At 40.9% G+C, this 13,335-nt stretch overlaps 1 protein-coding gene and 1 long non-coding RNA gene across 4 annotated transcripts in view; one reads left to right on the forward strand and one right to left on the reverse strand.

The window, feature by feature from the left end:
- Positions 1–4,940: 4,940 nt before the first annotated feature.
- Positions 4,941–12,394, reverse strand: LOC115379632 (uncharacterized). Of its 2 annotated transcripts, XR_003930263.1 has the most exons (4): positions 12,235–12,393; positions 11,802–11,931; positions 5,782–5,911; positions 4,944–5,287 (listed from the first exon to the last, which is right to left on the reverse strand). It is a non-coding gene; the product is annotated as an uncharacterized LOC115379632 (long non-coding RNA). The 2 variants fall into 2 exon arrangements; XR_003930262.1 differs by having other exon boundaries at positions 4,941–5,911; positions 12,235–12,394.
- The window catches only part of cmss1 (cms1 ribosomal small subunit homolog), a 34,726-nt gene continuing 33,140 nt past the window's right edge, over positions 11,750–13,335 (forward strand). The window contains exon 1 of one of the 2 annotated variants that reach the window (XM_030080407.1): positions 11,750–11,990. In XM_030080407.1, coding sequence (XP_029936267.1) covers positions 11,942–11,990 — 49 coding nt within the window. In that variant the 5' untranslated portion in view covers positions 11,750–11,941. The remainder of the gene's footprint in view (positions 11,991–13,335) is intronic. The other variant, XM_030080406.1, reaches the window with a different exon arrangement.

The raw sequence follows: 13,335 nt of genomic DNA on the forward strand, positions 1-13,335 counted from the left end.
GAGGGACACAGAAAGGGGAGAGGAAACGGGGTCTACATGAGAGAGGAAGACAGAATATGAGGCAAAAAGAAAAGAGAGGCATGCTTACCCTGCGTCCAAAGCCAACTCTGTTCCCACTGTGCGGAACTAACCCCCCAACTCATCCCCCTAACCCAGCTTCTGAAGTGCCAGTTCACCACAGGGGCCTGAAGAGACGCTGCTTAAAAAAGTCTATCTCATAGTACAGGGCCCTGTCCTCCCCTGACCTCAAACAAAAGTAAACATTTCAAAGAAGAAAACTCCTGCATCTATGCTGCTAACGAGATGGACCTCGAAGAACTGAAACTGCTTAACTATGCACAAACACACACAGATACGTTTCTCAGTTTGTAAATGTACATCTGCCCTGTTGAAAAAATGTTCATTAAATTATATCTGGTTGTAAATACCTACATGCACAAATGCTCACATGCAGCAGACATGCACACTCATGTACAGTCACACACGGTGATGCACACGCTCTGCAGAGCTACCCAGAGCATCGAGAGGATCTCAGCTCCATCTACTGGTGGTAATGCAAATGAACTACCTGTACCTCCAGTGGTACTTGCTGAATGGGAAATAAAACAGCAATTCAATTCCCCAAAATCATTTTTTCCAGCCTCGCTGCCAAGCCATCCCTCTTTCCATCTACACTTCCTTCCAGCCAATATACTAATCTGACATGATTAGTTACAGTTTGTCAGTGCAGCAGAAAGGTATCTTTTATCATCCATAAAGACCCCCGTTAACCAAAGGAGGGAGAAGGTAGCTTGAAATTAGTTTTGTTTCAAAATGATATATCCACGATTTGAAAAAAAGTGACAGCTCCTCTGGAAGGTGATTGGTTGCACAAAATCCAAACAAATGATGTTTTTGTGTGTGTGTGTGTGTGTGTGTGTGTAGGTAACTTGGTGGACAAGATCCTTTATATTTTTAAGATTCTGAACAATGAACTTCGGGTAATATTTTTCCCCCCATAAAATGATATATATTGCTTTGGGAATGAGCTCCTCTTCTACAAATAATGAAATATTGGGGGAAGGATCAAACCAATCCTGGGCACAGTTCTTTGTATTCCTCACCCTCCAGAGAGACTGACAGGATTTCATTAATGTGTGAAAACAACAACAAAAAAGTCTCACTGCGAAACGCTTTGGGTGGAGTGGTGCACATATCTTCACATGGCATCAGTTCATTCATCCCTACACAAAAGACAATTTCAAAACCATTACTAATATAACCATTTATATTATTAACTTAATCATTTTCTTGATGCTGCTATTGTCTTCGAGGATGAGCATTTATGGGAGATTCTGAAGCAGCGTCTGAGGTCATTTAAATTAATTATGTCAGGAGTGACTTGCATTGACTTTGCCTTCTAGGAGATTAATGCAGCAAAGCCACATCAGACAAAGCAATATTACAGTGCTACCATCACTGAGGGGGGCTTGAAGCTGCCGTTTCAATTATTTTGACGACACTGTGGAGATGCTGCACCATTTCCAGTTAGATTCTGCTGGCAGTCTGCATTTCCTATTCTTATCACCAGCGACAGCAGAACAGCAGAATAATAAAACCTATTGTGAAGCTAATTGTAAAACTCTCCTCTCAACAGCAAGTGCTTGTGGAACATTTCCAGAGATGAAATTTGTAGTTGACATGGAAAAATATTGCATGATACTCAACATTTTCAATGCAGGGACTCAGATAACATTCACAGGATTGTTTCACAGGTAGACTGTGGACCAGATAGCACTCTCTCCGAATCAGGCGGGAGATACACAGCCGTTACAAGTGCGACATGTTGTCTGCATGTGTTTGGGGTCCTTCCATCTTCATACAATTACAGGCAAATAAATCAATTTGTTATCAATGGAAACAGCTGCTCAGGAACTGGTTGTAAAATGGTAATAAGCTGTGAGGACCTGCAGAGAACAGTGACAAGATGAATCTTCCTCTTAAGAACAGCTTTTTAAAAACCACAACGTGGTCTCTCACAGGCACTATCTCCATCACAATCAGAAAATGAATTGCTGCTGAATAAAGGATTTCCTTCTTCCTTCTCCAGTCCCGCGCTCAGCATTACTGAAGAATGAAGTGTGTAAATGTAAAGCAAAAGCACGAGCAGCCTTTATTCTATGTCAGTACAGTGTAACAATACAACAAGCCTTAATAATGTTGTTCGCCGTGGTATTTTGTCTTTGTCAGTGATGTTAGTTAATTCTGGTGCAGATGAGAGAAGTTTCACATTCCCTCATTTCCCTGTCCTGATGAAGAGAACATGATGTACTGGGAGTGGAAATTCCTTGATAAGATCACATACGCGCACACTCACGCACACACAAATACACACACACACACTTTTAAAGGGAGGGAATGAGGGGCTAATAGCTTCTCTAAGGATGAGATCCAACCTAATTTGCACCAAGCAAATTCCCCCTGGTGAATGGTCTTACAAGGCAACCATACTAATGCTCAAATGATCTACACAGTGTGTGTATGGGCGTGTGTGTTTGTATACACATATTTTTCTCTGAGATATGCAGAATGAGAGAAAAAAAGGAGTGAGTAAAGCAAACAGAACAAAGAATTGTGTGTGTGTACAGAGAAAGAGATGCAATACAGACAGACAGACAGAGAGTGAGGCAGAGAGAGAGAGAGAGAGAGAGAGAGAGAGAGATGTGGTTCAATGTTACTAATCTCTTTGATATCCACACTGTGACGTTCTGTACTGGGCTGAGAAACGCCCTAACTATTCTTTTCTTCTTTTATTCATAACCTCCGGGACATCATGACTTACCCTCTTACTGCTTTGCTCCTAGTCAAACTCCATCTTCCTCCTCTCTCCGCTCCTCTCATCTCCTCTTGCATTCTCCTCATTCTTTCATCCCCTGTCTCATCATCCCCACGTGTGATATCTCACTAAGCCCATGCATCCGTGAATGATTACTTATTTACATAAAGTATACAGTATACAGTGTTGGGGGTGCGTACAGAAGCAGCCATAGAAAGCATATCCATATATATATGTATATATATATATATATATTAACTGATGTTTATGATATAAATGCATCAGTGTAGTAATAAATTAATTATGAGGATTTTTTTCTCTAAAATGTGCAATAGAAACTGACTGAGTTAACTGTATTCCTTAGCTGTAATATCATACATTATATATGTATATAGATGATATAGATATGAAAATGGGCAATTATATTCAATTAAGCGCCTACTATTGTCTTAAAGCTAAAGATAAAATATAAACCACTTTGACTTAACTTGTGAAAGCTACATTAGTGAGGAATATATACTGTATGTAGTCACATAGTCATATGCATGCAGTGAAATCATACTGAGCTAGTATTAGAGCCAGTATTTTGTGCATGTAAACTTGACTGACTGAAGTGAGGAGCATTTGGAAAATATATTCCAAATGCTCCTCACTTCAGTGTATATGTACAAGTATAGCCAAACTGGGCCTGGCATTTCACATACTGCACCTATAAAGTACAATTTCTGCAGATTTAACTAATATTCTATGTCAAATCAATTCTGTACTTGCACTGTTGAGGCTCTTTTTCTGCTTTTGCAATCAAACACTTCAGCTTTTCTCGGATGGGTGAGGGGTGGAATAGTTTATTAGGCCCATTTGAAACACAGGGAAATTTTTGATCATGTTTAGATGTCATGAGCTTGTGGTACTGCGGTTCGCACAAACTACAGTAATTGAGGATGCATGTCTCTTCCCATCCATGGTTTTAAAAATTCCAAATCATTATGCTCATTTTCAGCTCATACCATATCTCAAGCTGCAGCACAAATGCAGCCTCGGAGGGAATAAATAGCCTCTAACCATAACAGTACTACACCCTTACACTGCAGTATACATGGTTTATTTTAAGGTAGGGAATCTTCCATCCATTTTCCCATTGACCTCTAGAGGCGGTTATTAAGTGAAAACCCCCAACGATCCCTATCTGCATCTTTGTGCTCAGTGGCAGCAGTGTAATCATTGTGGGCTGTTTTGCACGCTCAGAGCCTCGACATCTCTCAATCCATTAGCCCACCATGTAGGCAACATTACACAAGAGGAAAACTGCTACACTAAAGGCTGAACAGAGTCTCTCAGTTCAATAGGTTTATAAGCCTGCTGATACAGACATATGGAGCATTTTTTGCAGATTGCTCTCCATTTTTACAAATAAAAAAAAAAATGTACAACTTAGAAAAACAAAACAAAAACATTTTAATAAAATTCTTTAATGAAGCACATACAGTTGATTGATTATATTCCAGAGCTTTTTAAAGTCAGCCGTACTTTTGAAATGCAGTGGTATGCAATGGTATCCCATAAGTCAGCATCTAGAAAGCGAAATATTATTTTGAAAATGTATTGATCATGACTACGCCATTTTCTATTTACTACTTTGTCATCTTTCCAAAAAGCAATGCTTACCATGTTATGATTAACAGATATGTTAAAATTCATGCATGAACAGTTTCACAACTGTGAACGATACAAAGGTCTGCAACAATGGAGTGAATCAAATTTGTGTAAATGTCAGATCTGTACCGTAGACTGACAGTCGATAGAGGCAGACCTTTGGCGCACTCTCATTTCTCGGCTTAGGTTTAATTCAATATTCACATTTAGTTCCTCAGTGATCGCTACTCATAGCTTGACATTGAGCTTGCTCATGCAGTTCTGTAGGTTTGTTGCCTTGGAGGCATCAGGCTACATGGTTAGTATTTCAGGTTGTTTTGACAGGTTGGCAAGAAAACAATTTGATACCTCTCCGGTGGTGGTGGTGGTGGTGGTGAGTGGTGTGTGTGCATGCATATTGGCTCAGCTCTATACATTCTGGTCATTTTCAGACACTTCTACAGAGGGAAAAAGAAAAAAAAAACACGGTAATCTACTTCATAAAGTTCCATTTCAAGAATTTATTCTAAGGGAAACAAATATTGAAACTTGTGGAAAATTGAGATAACAACACAATTAACTCCAAGGTTTGTTGAGCAAACACTCACAGTGCACATCCAAATAACTCCAAGACTGAGTAAATGCAAGGGGATTGTTTGCGAAGTGATATTTGATGGACTTTTCCAGAAATGGCGATTAATAATGAAGATTATGAAGTTATTCTCCGTCTTGTTGTTGTGCTGGAGGGTGGGAGGGGGAGCAGGGGGTCTTCCTTGGCATGATATTACAGTCCTCATTTGCATGTGTCACTCAGGATCTTATTGCACTGGCAGCGGGAATCTGAAATGCCATTACAACGGGAACAGGGCTGTGTGTGTTTTCAGATTTGAGGATGTGGCACTCAAAGACAGAATAATAATTTAGGGGGAAAATAGCCCCTCTTCCATCCCCCCCCAAAAAAAGAAAGTTTTGGGGGATCAAAAATGACATTTCATTAACTTTATCTGCAGTTTCATTCCGGGGGCAGTGACCAGCTGGTAAGGAGTCGCGATGCCGGAGGTCTCATTACCCAACGCCACGGGCATTTGTTCATTTCCCCATTGTCCCGGCCAGCCTCTGTTGAGTCACTGAACACCACACAGGCAGCAAGGTCCTATCTGACAGGTGCATTACCCATAAGTCCCCTCTCACCTTGTTTTGTGCCTTCGTGTCCCTCTGCCTGACAGTGTTACCATGGCGATGTATGTGTCACTGAGCTTCCAGCTGTGTGGATGGCCCTGTGCTCTTTAGCAATGTCATTTCTGCGGTTAACAACAATCACCCCTGTCACTTACCATTCTAATTAGGAAGGGGGCAAATTGTCAACATCACTCTGCTCACGCTGTCGAGTCGCCCCTGTCCGTGTAGTCAGCGGATTCACACATGGCAGCTAATATCTTCATTTTTACTCCTACTCCGTGCCATCTGTTGAAACAAATGTGGCGTCGAGAATAATTCTGACAATTTTGTCTATGACATATCTCCGAAAAAAACATCAGTTTTGAGACTTCTAGATTGTTTTCGTCAGCACATTCTACTTATCTTTGTCTGCTGTCAGATAAAAAGGGGCTACATTTGATACAATATCACCAAACTTTTGCATTGACATTTTGGTATTTTGATATCAAAAAAGCTTCCAAAGCACATCTTTGAACACAATGCAAACGTAAATGCTTGCCAAAGGGTTGATCATGCAGACTTTTTTTTTTTGCATTTCTGCTTTATTTGATTTCACACAGACCTGATGTGAAGTTGAGATTCTTGGGCAGGGATGGGATACCTACGCAGTGACCCTTATCAACTCCAAATACGTCTCAAATAGAGTCACTTCACGTGCAAGGACACTATTTTCATTGAAGTATAAAACGTGCAAGGCTTGCAGCACTATCCCAACATCTCTCCTAAAAAAGCAGCAACTCCTCAGCTGTGGCTTCTCATCTTTGGAATTGTGCAGAACTTTCCCGAAATGAGCAATGAACTTAAGATATTTTGAAATGCCAGCACACAACTTGGAGAGTGAAATCCGACAATATGCTATCACCTCAAAGCTGTGGGTGCTTCTCTAGTTACAGCGTACAGAGAGAGTGGCCTTAAACCTTCTACCAGGTGCAGGGAGCAGCTTGCACCTCCAGGGCCACCGGACCCTGAGCGTTGACTAGCGAGCTCCATCGCTGACAGCTGAGCTTGCCTGACCCATGTGGTTAGACATTTGGTGAGGTTGACAGTAACTGGGACCTACTCCATAAAGATGCCTGCACTGAGAGGCCTTCTGTCTTACTTCTAACCCTTTGACATGTCCACAGGAAGGCTTTACCTTGTGCATCCCATCTGTGGCCTCAGAGAAACAAGTGCACCGCCTGTACAATGCACACGTAACCACACAATGAAGCTGTACACTCAACTCAAATCTATTTATAAAGCGCATTTAAAAACAACAGTGCTGTACAATCAAAACAGTAAAAATGAAAAAAACAATAAAAAGGACTACTTAAGACAACAACTCTCATGTTGAGTTAAAAGCCAATGAATAGAAATGTGTTTTAATATGGTACTGAAAGTATAGATTATAGTATAGTAAATTATATAGTATAGTAAATTTTCTCTCTTTCTCTCTTTCATTTAACTAAGGTAGGTTTTTCCTGAGCACAGATGCTTATTCAGCAACACACTAAAAGCAAGGTACTCTGTGTCTTCTGCATTTATCAAACTAACATTTATATGTGTGCATACATGCCAAAACAATGAAAATCAATGTTGTTTTTTTTCTTATGCAAATATGTGAAAATTTGTTCCCAGTTTTTTTTTTTTTTTTTTTTTACCCAGTGTGGGCGCAAATACAATAACCCCTGCCGGAAAACCTCAAATGACAAAAAAGCAACTGCAACAAATTAATACCTGCCAAGTGTTTAGAATGCAGTACACCTCCAAGCAGGTCAGGCCCAGCCAGATGCTCATGAATACAGTTGTAATTCAGAGACACGGGAAGTTAGGTGTGGTAAAGTTTTGGAAAGCTCAAGGTCACTTCCTGTTTATTTGCGCTTGCTCACTTAGCTGTCGGACCTTTGGCTACCTCGCTGACCCCCTCTGGTCTACCTGTGGCATGCCGACATGACAGTTAGTGTGTTTTATTTCATCTCCCTTTGATTCATCATCTCCTTTTTCGCCCCTCACATTACACTGAGAGAGCTGTTGTGGTGAATGTAAATACTTTATTCTCCTTGGATCGCTCCTATTGTTTTTTTGTCCACTCATGAGGACAATAAGACAAGGTTATGTGACGTAAAGAAAAATAAACAGACAAAAAATAAAAAAAGACTGCTGCACTTTCTGGTTATTTACTCTGCAGTGTTTTGAACCTGGAATACAAAATCAGAGACAGGCTATTAACTGGATCTGCACATACAGAAATAGCAAAATGGAAGAACAGACTACGATTCAATAAACAATCCCATAAATGTCTCGGAATCAAAGACAAATGTCTCAGACTCAGAGATAATAGTCATGTGTTTGGCCTGTTTGCTGATTTGGGAAGAGAAAGGCAAATAATCAACTTGCCGCAGCCACAGCAAGCGACAACCAAACAAAAGAACAAGAAGTGAATACTTTAACCCCAGTGGTTGATCGTATCACAATGTAGGGAAAGTGGCTGCAGAGTGAGTGTATGGAAGTTCTGTAATGGGCAATTTAAGAAAGAAGTTCAAGAGAAACACAGAGCCGATCTGACGTAAAGAAGAGAGTGGCTAGCTTTGTGACAGTGGAAATATTTCGAGGTAGGAAATAAATGCCTCTGTGGAAATGCAGTAATTAGCACTGAATGTTTTCAAAGGCATAATTAGTCTTGTGTCCGTTCTCGCTCGCTTCATCCTCCCTCTCCCTTTTTCCATCTTTAGCAGGGGAAAAAAAAACAAAACACTCGGCATCAGAGAGGAGGATGACATCCAAAAATAACACATCTCCTTGTGATCATTAAAAAGAGAAAGTGGAGGAACAGCTGGTTACAACAAAATAAACACATTAACACCGATGCACCACAGTGTGCAATCACAGAGGCCCAAAGAGACAGCTGCCCGGCGTTAATCACAAAGACTTTCATCTTCGCTTTCGTTCTTTTTCTGCATTTTCTTACTACTTTTTCGAGCCATCTTGTATGTTTTTCCGCTCCTTACACTTTTTAGTTTCTCCGCATGCGTCTGCAAATGCAATGAGAGCAAACTGTCACAAGTGCCATCATTATCCTCTCTAGAATAGCCCAGAGGTCTTATTTCTTCTGCTTGTTTAGTTTCAACCTCTCCTTTATGCTCTAAAATGTTACTTGACCTGTCGTCTAGACTTTTTGAAGCATGAGGTGACTATGAATCGCCATGAACAAATTAGCCTCTTTTAAAAGGAGAAACATGCAATTACTGTTTTACAAATTAACTGGTTGATTAACATAGAAAAAAAAAGCAGATTTGCATGTTTCCCAGGGACGCGGAGAAAATGGCTTCTCTCAAGAACAAGACCGCTCAAAAGAATATTGTTCCTGGAGGAAACGCAGCCAAAGGATGGACAACGACAAACGAGGAAGAGGCCTGGCTTCTCCAGGGATGATGCTTAATTACATATCAAGCTGCCATTTAGAAGCCATTGTCCTGCCTGGGTGCTGGCAGACCTCAGCACAATGTGTTGGCTTTATCCTTCCTTTCTCTCGTTCTTGATTTGTTCCTTTCTTTCTTCCTCCATTTTCAGGGTTACACACCATAACTATTTTGACCCTGTATAATTTCCTCAGTAATCAGCCTGTTCTCTTTTTGCGGGAAAGCTTTAATCAAACATCTCACAGCCTCTACCAGCCAGAAATGTGTTATTCTGACAGAAACACAAAAAAGCATGCAATTACTCCCAGAGGACCTGTCCCTCCCTCCCTCCTCTCCGCTACAGCTGCAGAAGAGGGCATCTTTCCAATCATGTCCTCCTCCTCCTCCTCCTTTCTTTTCACTTTCCCTTCTTCCCTGTGTGCTGGATAATGAGATCACCCAGTCCTACCATAAGGACAGAGAATGCCAGAGAAGCTTTTATGAGTGTGCTGTAATGTACACGATATAGAGGCATTCTCAGGGGAACTGCAGGCTACTGCTCTCTCCCTCCATGGAAACATCACCTAATGATTGTTATGAATAATGAGGTTTTATGCGAGCATAATTGCAACTGTCTTTTGTAAAAAGGTCAAATTTTGAAGTTTATTACCCAAATATAACATGTAAAAAGTTTTTTTTATTTTTTCATTTTTTTTTAATTAAATGTCAGATAGAAAGAACAAAACTATTTCTTTTTTTGGATGATGCACCACCATATATGATGCGTCTTGATTGCTTTTCCCTCCCTGAAAGAAAAGTACTTTTTATACGTTATGATGAGGTGTGCTTTGTGTGCAGGTGTGAGATAATTTGTCTATGCAGGCATGCAGAAAAACTTAAGTTAGGTAGGCCTAGTCAGGTTTATGGCTCAGTGATACTGTCTCTGATGAAACAGCTACACGCTGCCACCAACAAGACACATAATGTAGCACATAATGTGTCAGCCCATTTCAAGGAAACTTTAGCGGCAACAGAGAAGTTTGCTTATCACAGTTGGCAGTACAACACTCGTCATCTCTGCAATAATGTAGAAATTATATGTTACCCTAAGCTAGGTAAGGAAATAGCCACAAACATTTCATGTTGCAGTGCAGTTTAGTGCACTCTCACTTCCCACTTGAAGATGGAGACAGGAGAAAAGTATAAAAGAGAAAAGTCTTAAAGACTATGTCAGTATGAAAAGTCAAGGCCAGACTCTGTGCTTTTATTTGGGCGGTCAGGACACTCCCACAGATATTTGAGGACATTATTTGACACAATTCATAGGAGACTAGAGCCCCAGAAATACAGACATGCGGTAATTATCACATTATCTCTATGAAATTTATTGGGGGCACCATGGTTCTCATTAAGCACCAGGCACTGGTGTGGTTGCCATATAACAAGAGCAGTAGGTTAAGTTTAATATGTTTTAATGAGCTCAGTCCCTAGTGTGTCAGATTACACTTTCATTTGGGCCCTGGGCTGAATTTTTATAACACCTATACACCGCAGTACATTAGATAAGGAGACAAAGAGATACACTAATCTTGTCCGGGGAGGCCTCCCAATGGGCAGTCTAAAGAGGCTCTGGGCAGGTGGATATTCTTGCTGTAATTAGGGTTACACCTCCAAAAAATGCCAAATGGAGGTAACTCCTCTCAAGTCCAGGTGTAGAAGTCTTACCACATCCCGCCACAACCTCACACTGCCATCTGGATATCACAATTAGCCTAATTCATGTTTATGAAATTCCAACCAAACTCGCCTGCAGCTAGTTTGTCTCAGACGGCTTCCCCAATCACGGCTCTCCCCCTCTTGTCCATTTGTCTCTTTGCATACAAGATCTGGAAGGATCTAATGGAGCAACTATAATTACTATCACAATTACACATGCACGACATGGGATTTTTTGCCAGTATCTGATATGCCAGTATATTCTCACTCCTTTGGTCGATTGCCGCTGCCGATACAGATATATTTGACATCTTTTCCCCACCTAACTGCAGAGTATATCAAGTCTTTCCTGTAGTGGAATTAATATATTGTTATGCCTAATCTTATCGTGATGGCCCACTGGCAGATGCAGACATAGAATACAATGCTTTTCAGAATGTCCACATTCACTGGACAAAGCAAGAAAACTACTTTAGCTTAGGTTGTGTAAAAAAAAAAATGCCACTAATATGATCTTTCCAACAAAACTGTGAGACTGATCCTCCTTGAACAGGCCTGCATGACGCTCTCACTGAAAACCACAACCAGGGCAAATTTGACCACAACCAGGGCAAATTTTTTTATTTCAGGCCATTTTAAAGCCAATATCGGCTGATAACCATGACGTGCTGATATTATCATGCATCCCTAATCGCAATATCTGAAATTAAGATTAACTTTGGTCAACCACAATTCGATATTGTCCATTTACTTTCATGCATTCTGCAACTTTGACATCTCTGCACAACTTTCTGCACAGCTGTAACCCTTATTCTCAACACAGTTCTGACATTAAACCATTTGTTTTAGTGCATGAGGAACATCACTACTACGCTCTTCACCTGAAAGCACCTCATGACAGGTGTTTGCACTACTACAGTTTGACATGCGGCGTCATTTACCAACTCATTACGATGTCAATCACAGGAGCTGAAAAAGCGCTTTTAACCACATAAGATTAGTTAAGTGTGTATACTTTACCTCGTTAACCTGTGTTCACTTACATTGTAGTGTCTTCTTTTGGGGTTTTTTTTGCCATTACTTGCTTTCTTGGTAACATTTTGAAACGTGCTGCCTGTGAACACACCCGCCGCAGGCTCTCTCAGCGGTAGTTTTGGATTGGTTAGACCAGTGCTGGAAGAAAATGGGAGACGACTTGGGTGATGAGTGGTGGAAACACGAGGGTAACTCAGGTAATTAGCTCAGCATTATTACCTTATAACCACACTGTGCCAGTAGGTTTGAGTATATCCTCTTTGAGTATATATGCCAAATTAACTGTGTGTGTTAGCTTGCAGCTGTCGTAAGTGATTCTTGCTAGCATGCTAGCGGCAAGCTAACGGTAGTTACACACTCAGTCGTTAATTTGGGCCGCATTAGCTCTAACCGCCACTTGTGACAGTTTTCATACACAACAGACGTTTTGCCATAGCTTACCCTTGTATTGCCAGCGGTGTGTGTTTTAATTTTGGCGTGGCGTTTGTTAATTAAATCACACTGTGGGCATGTAAACACGTGGAGGGGAGGGTTGGGCGTCCGAGAAAGGAATCATGGTACTTGAAGTTCAACAGTATGTCTGCCAAGACTTGTGTCCCGCTTTGACTAGCTCCCTGGCCTTTTACACAAGTAGCAAACAGCTTTCTGCATTCATTCTGCAGTGTTTGACTCCATCCTCGTTAATTTGCACAGGAGGCTGTTTATCTGTTTGTCTCCATGCAGTGTGCATACCAACAGAGGGCAGTCCTGTGCTTTGAAGAATTATGGGATTGATTGTGCTAGACACCAGAGGATTGAAAGACTCTCAGGCAGTGTATTGTGTTCTTTTTCAAATCAAACGTATTGATTAATCCCTCTCACACACACTTACACATACATACAGTACATATTTAGCCCTGGGGCCAGTAAATGAAAAAGCAAATAAACAACATTGTGTTATGTTGCCTTGCTTAAATGCATTCACATACATTCTTGTAGACCGTGACTTGTGCGTTTACATTGCATCTCTCGATTGCATGGCATCATTTTCCAAAGGTAAAGTATGCCATGTTAGTGTGAAGTCAATAACTATCAGCGCTGTGGAAATGTGAGTAGTGCCCTTTTGAAAAACTCTCCTTCAGACAGTCAGAGCCAACCAGATGCAGAATTCCACCTGGTGTAAATAACATCACATTATAAACAGTTTTTAATGAATGCACTGATTGATTGACAGCATGCACGAAGAGCACACAACCTGTCAGACAGTGTTCGCACAAGCAACGCCCACAACACAGTGTTCACAAACTCCCCTAAATCTACACACCTCCGTTGTTGCTGGGTGCCAGAGTTCCTACAATGGATATTTGTTTCCCTAAGATGGGAATATTGTTGTGCCGTGGATGGCACAATTATAGGGAAGAATTGGCTCTCCTTCCTACAAGCTTAGTACCATTGAACCATCAAATTCTGGAAAAATAAAGCATTCTTCAGCTTGGCTTGTGTCCAGTACACCAAACAAACCTCTAAGTAACATTTTTGTAATTGTTCATCGCTTATTCCACT

The sequence above is a fragment of the Myripristis murdjan genome, chromosome 21, assembly GCF_902150065.1.
Source record: "Myripristis murdjan chromosome 21, fMyrMur1.1, whole genome shotgun sequence".
Lineage (NCBI taxonomy): Eukaryota > Metazoa > Chordata > Actinopteri > Holocentriformes > Holocentridae > Myripristis > Myripristis murdjan.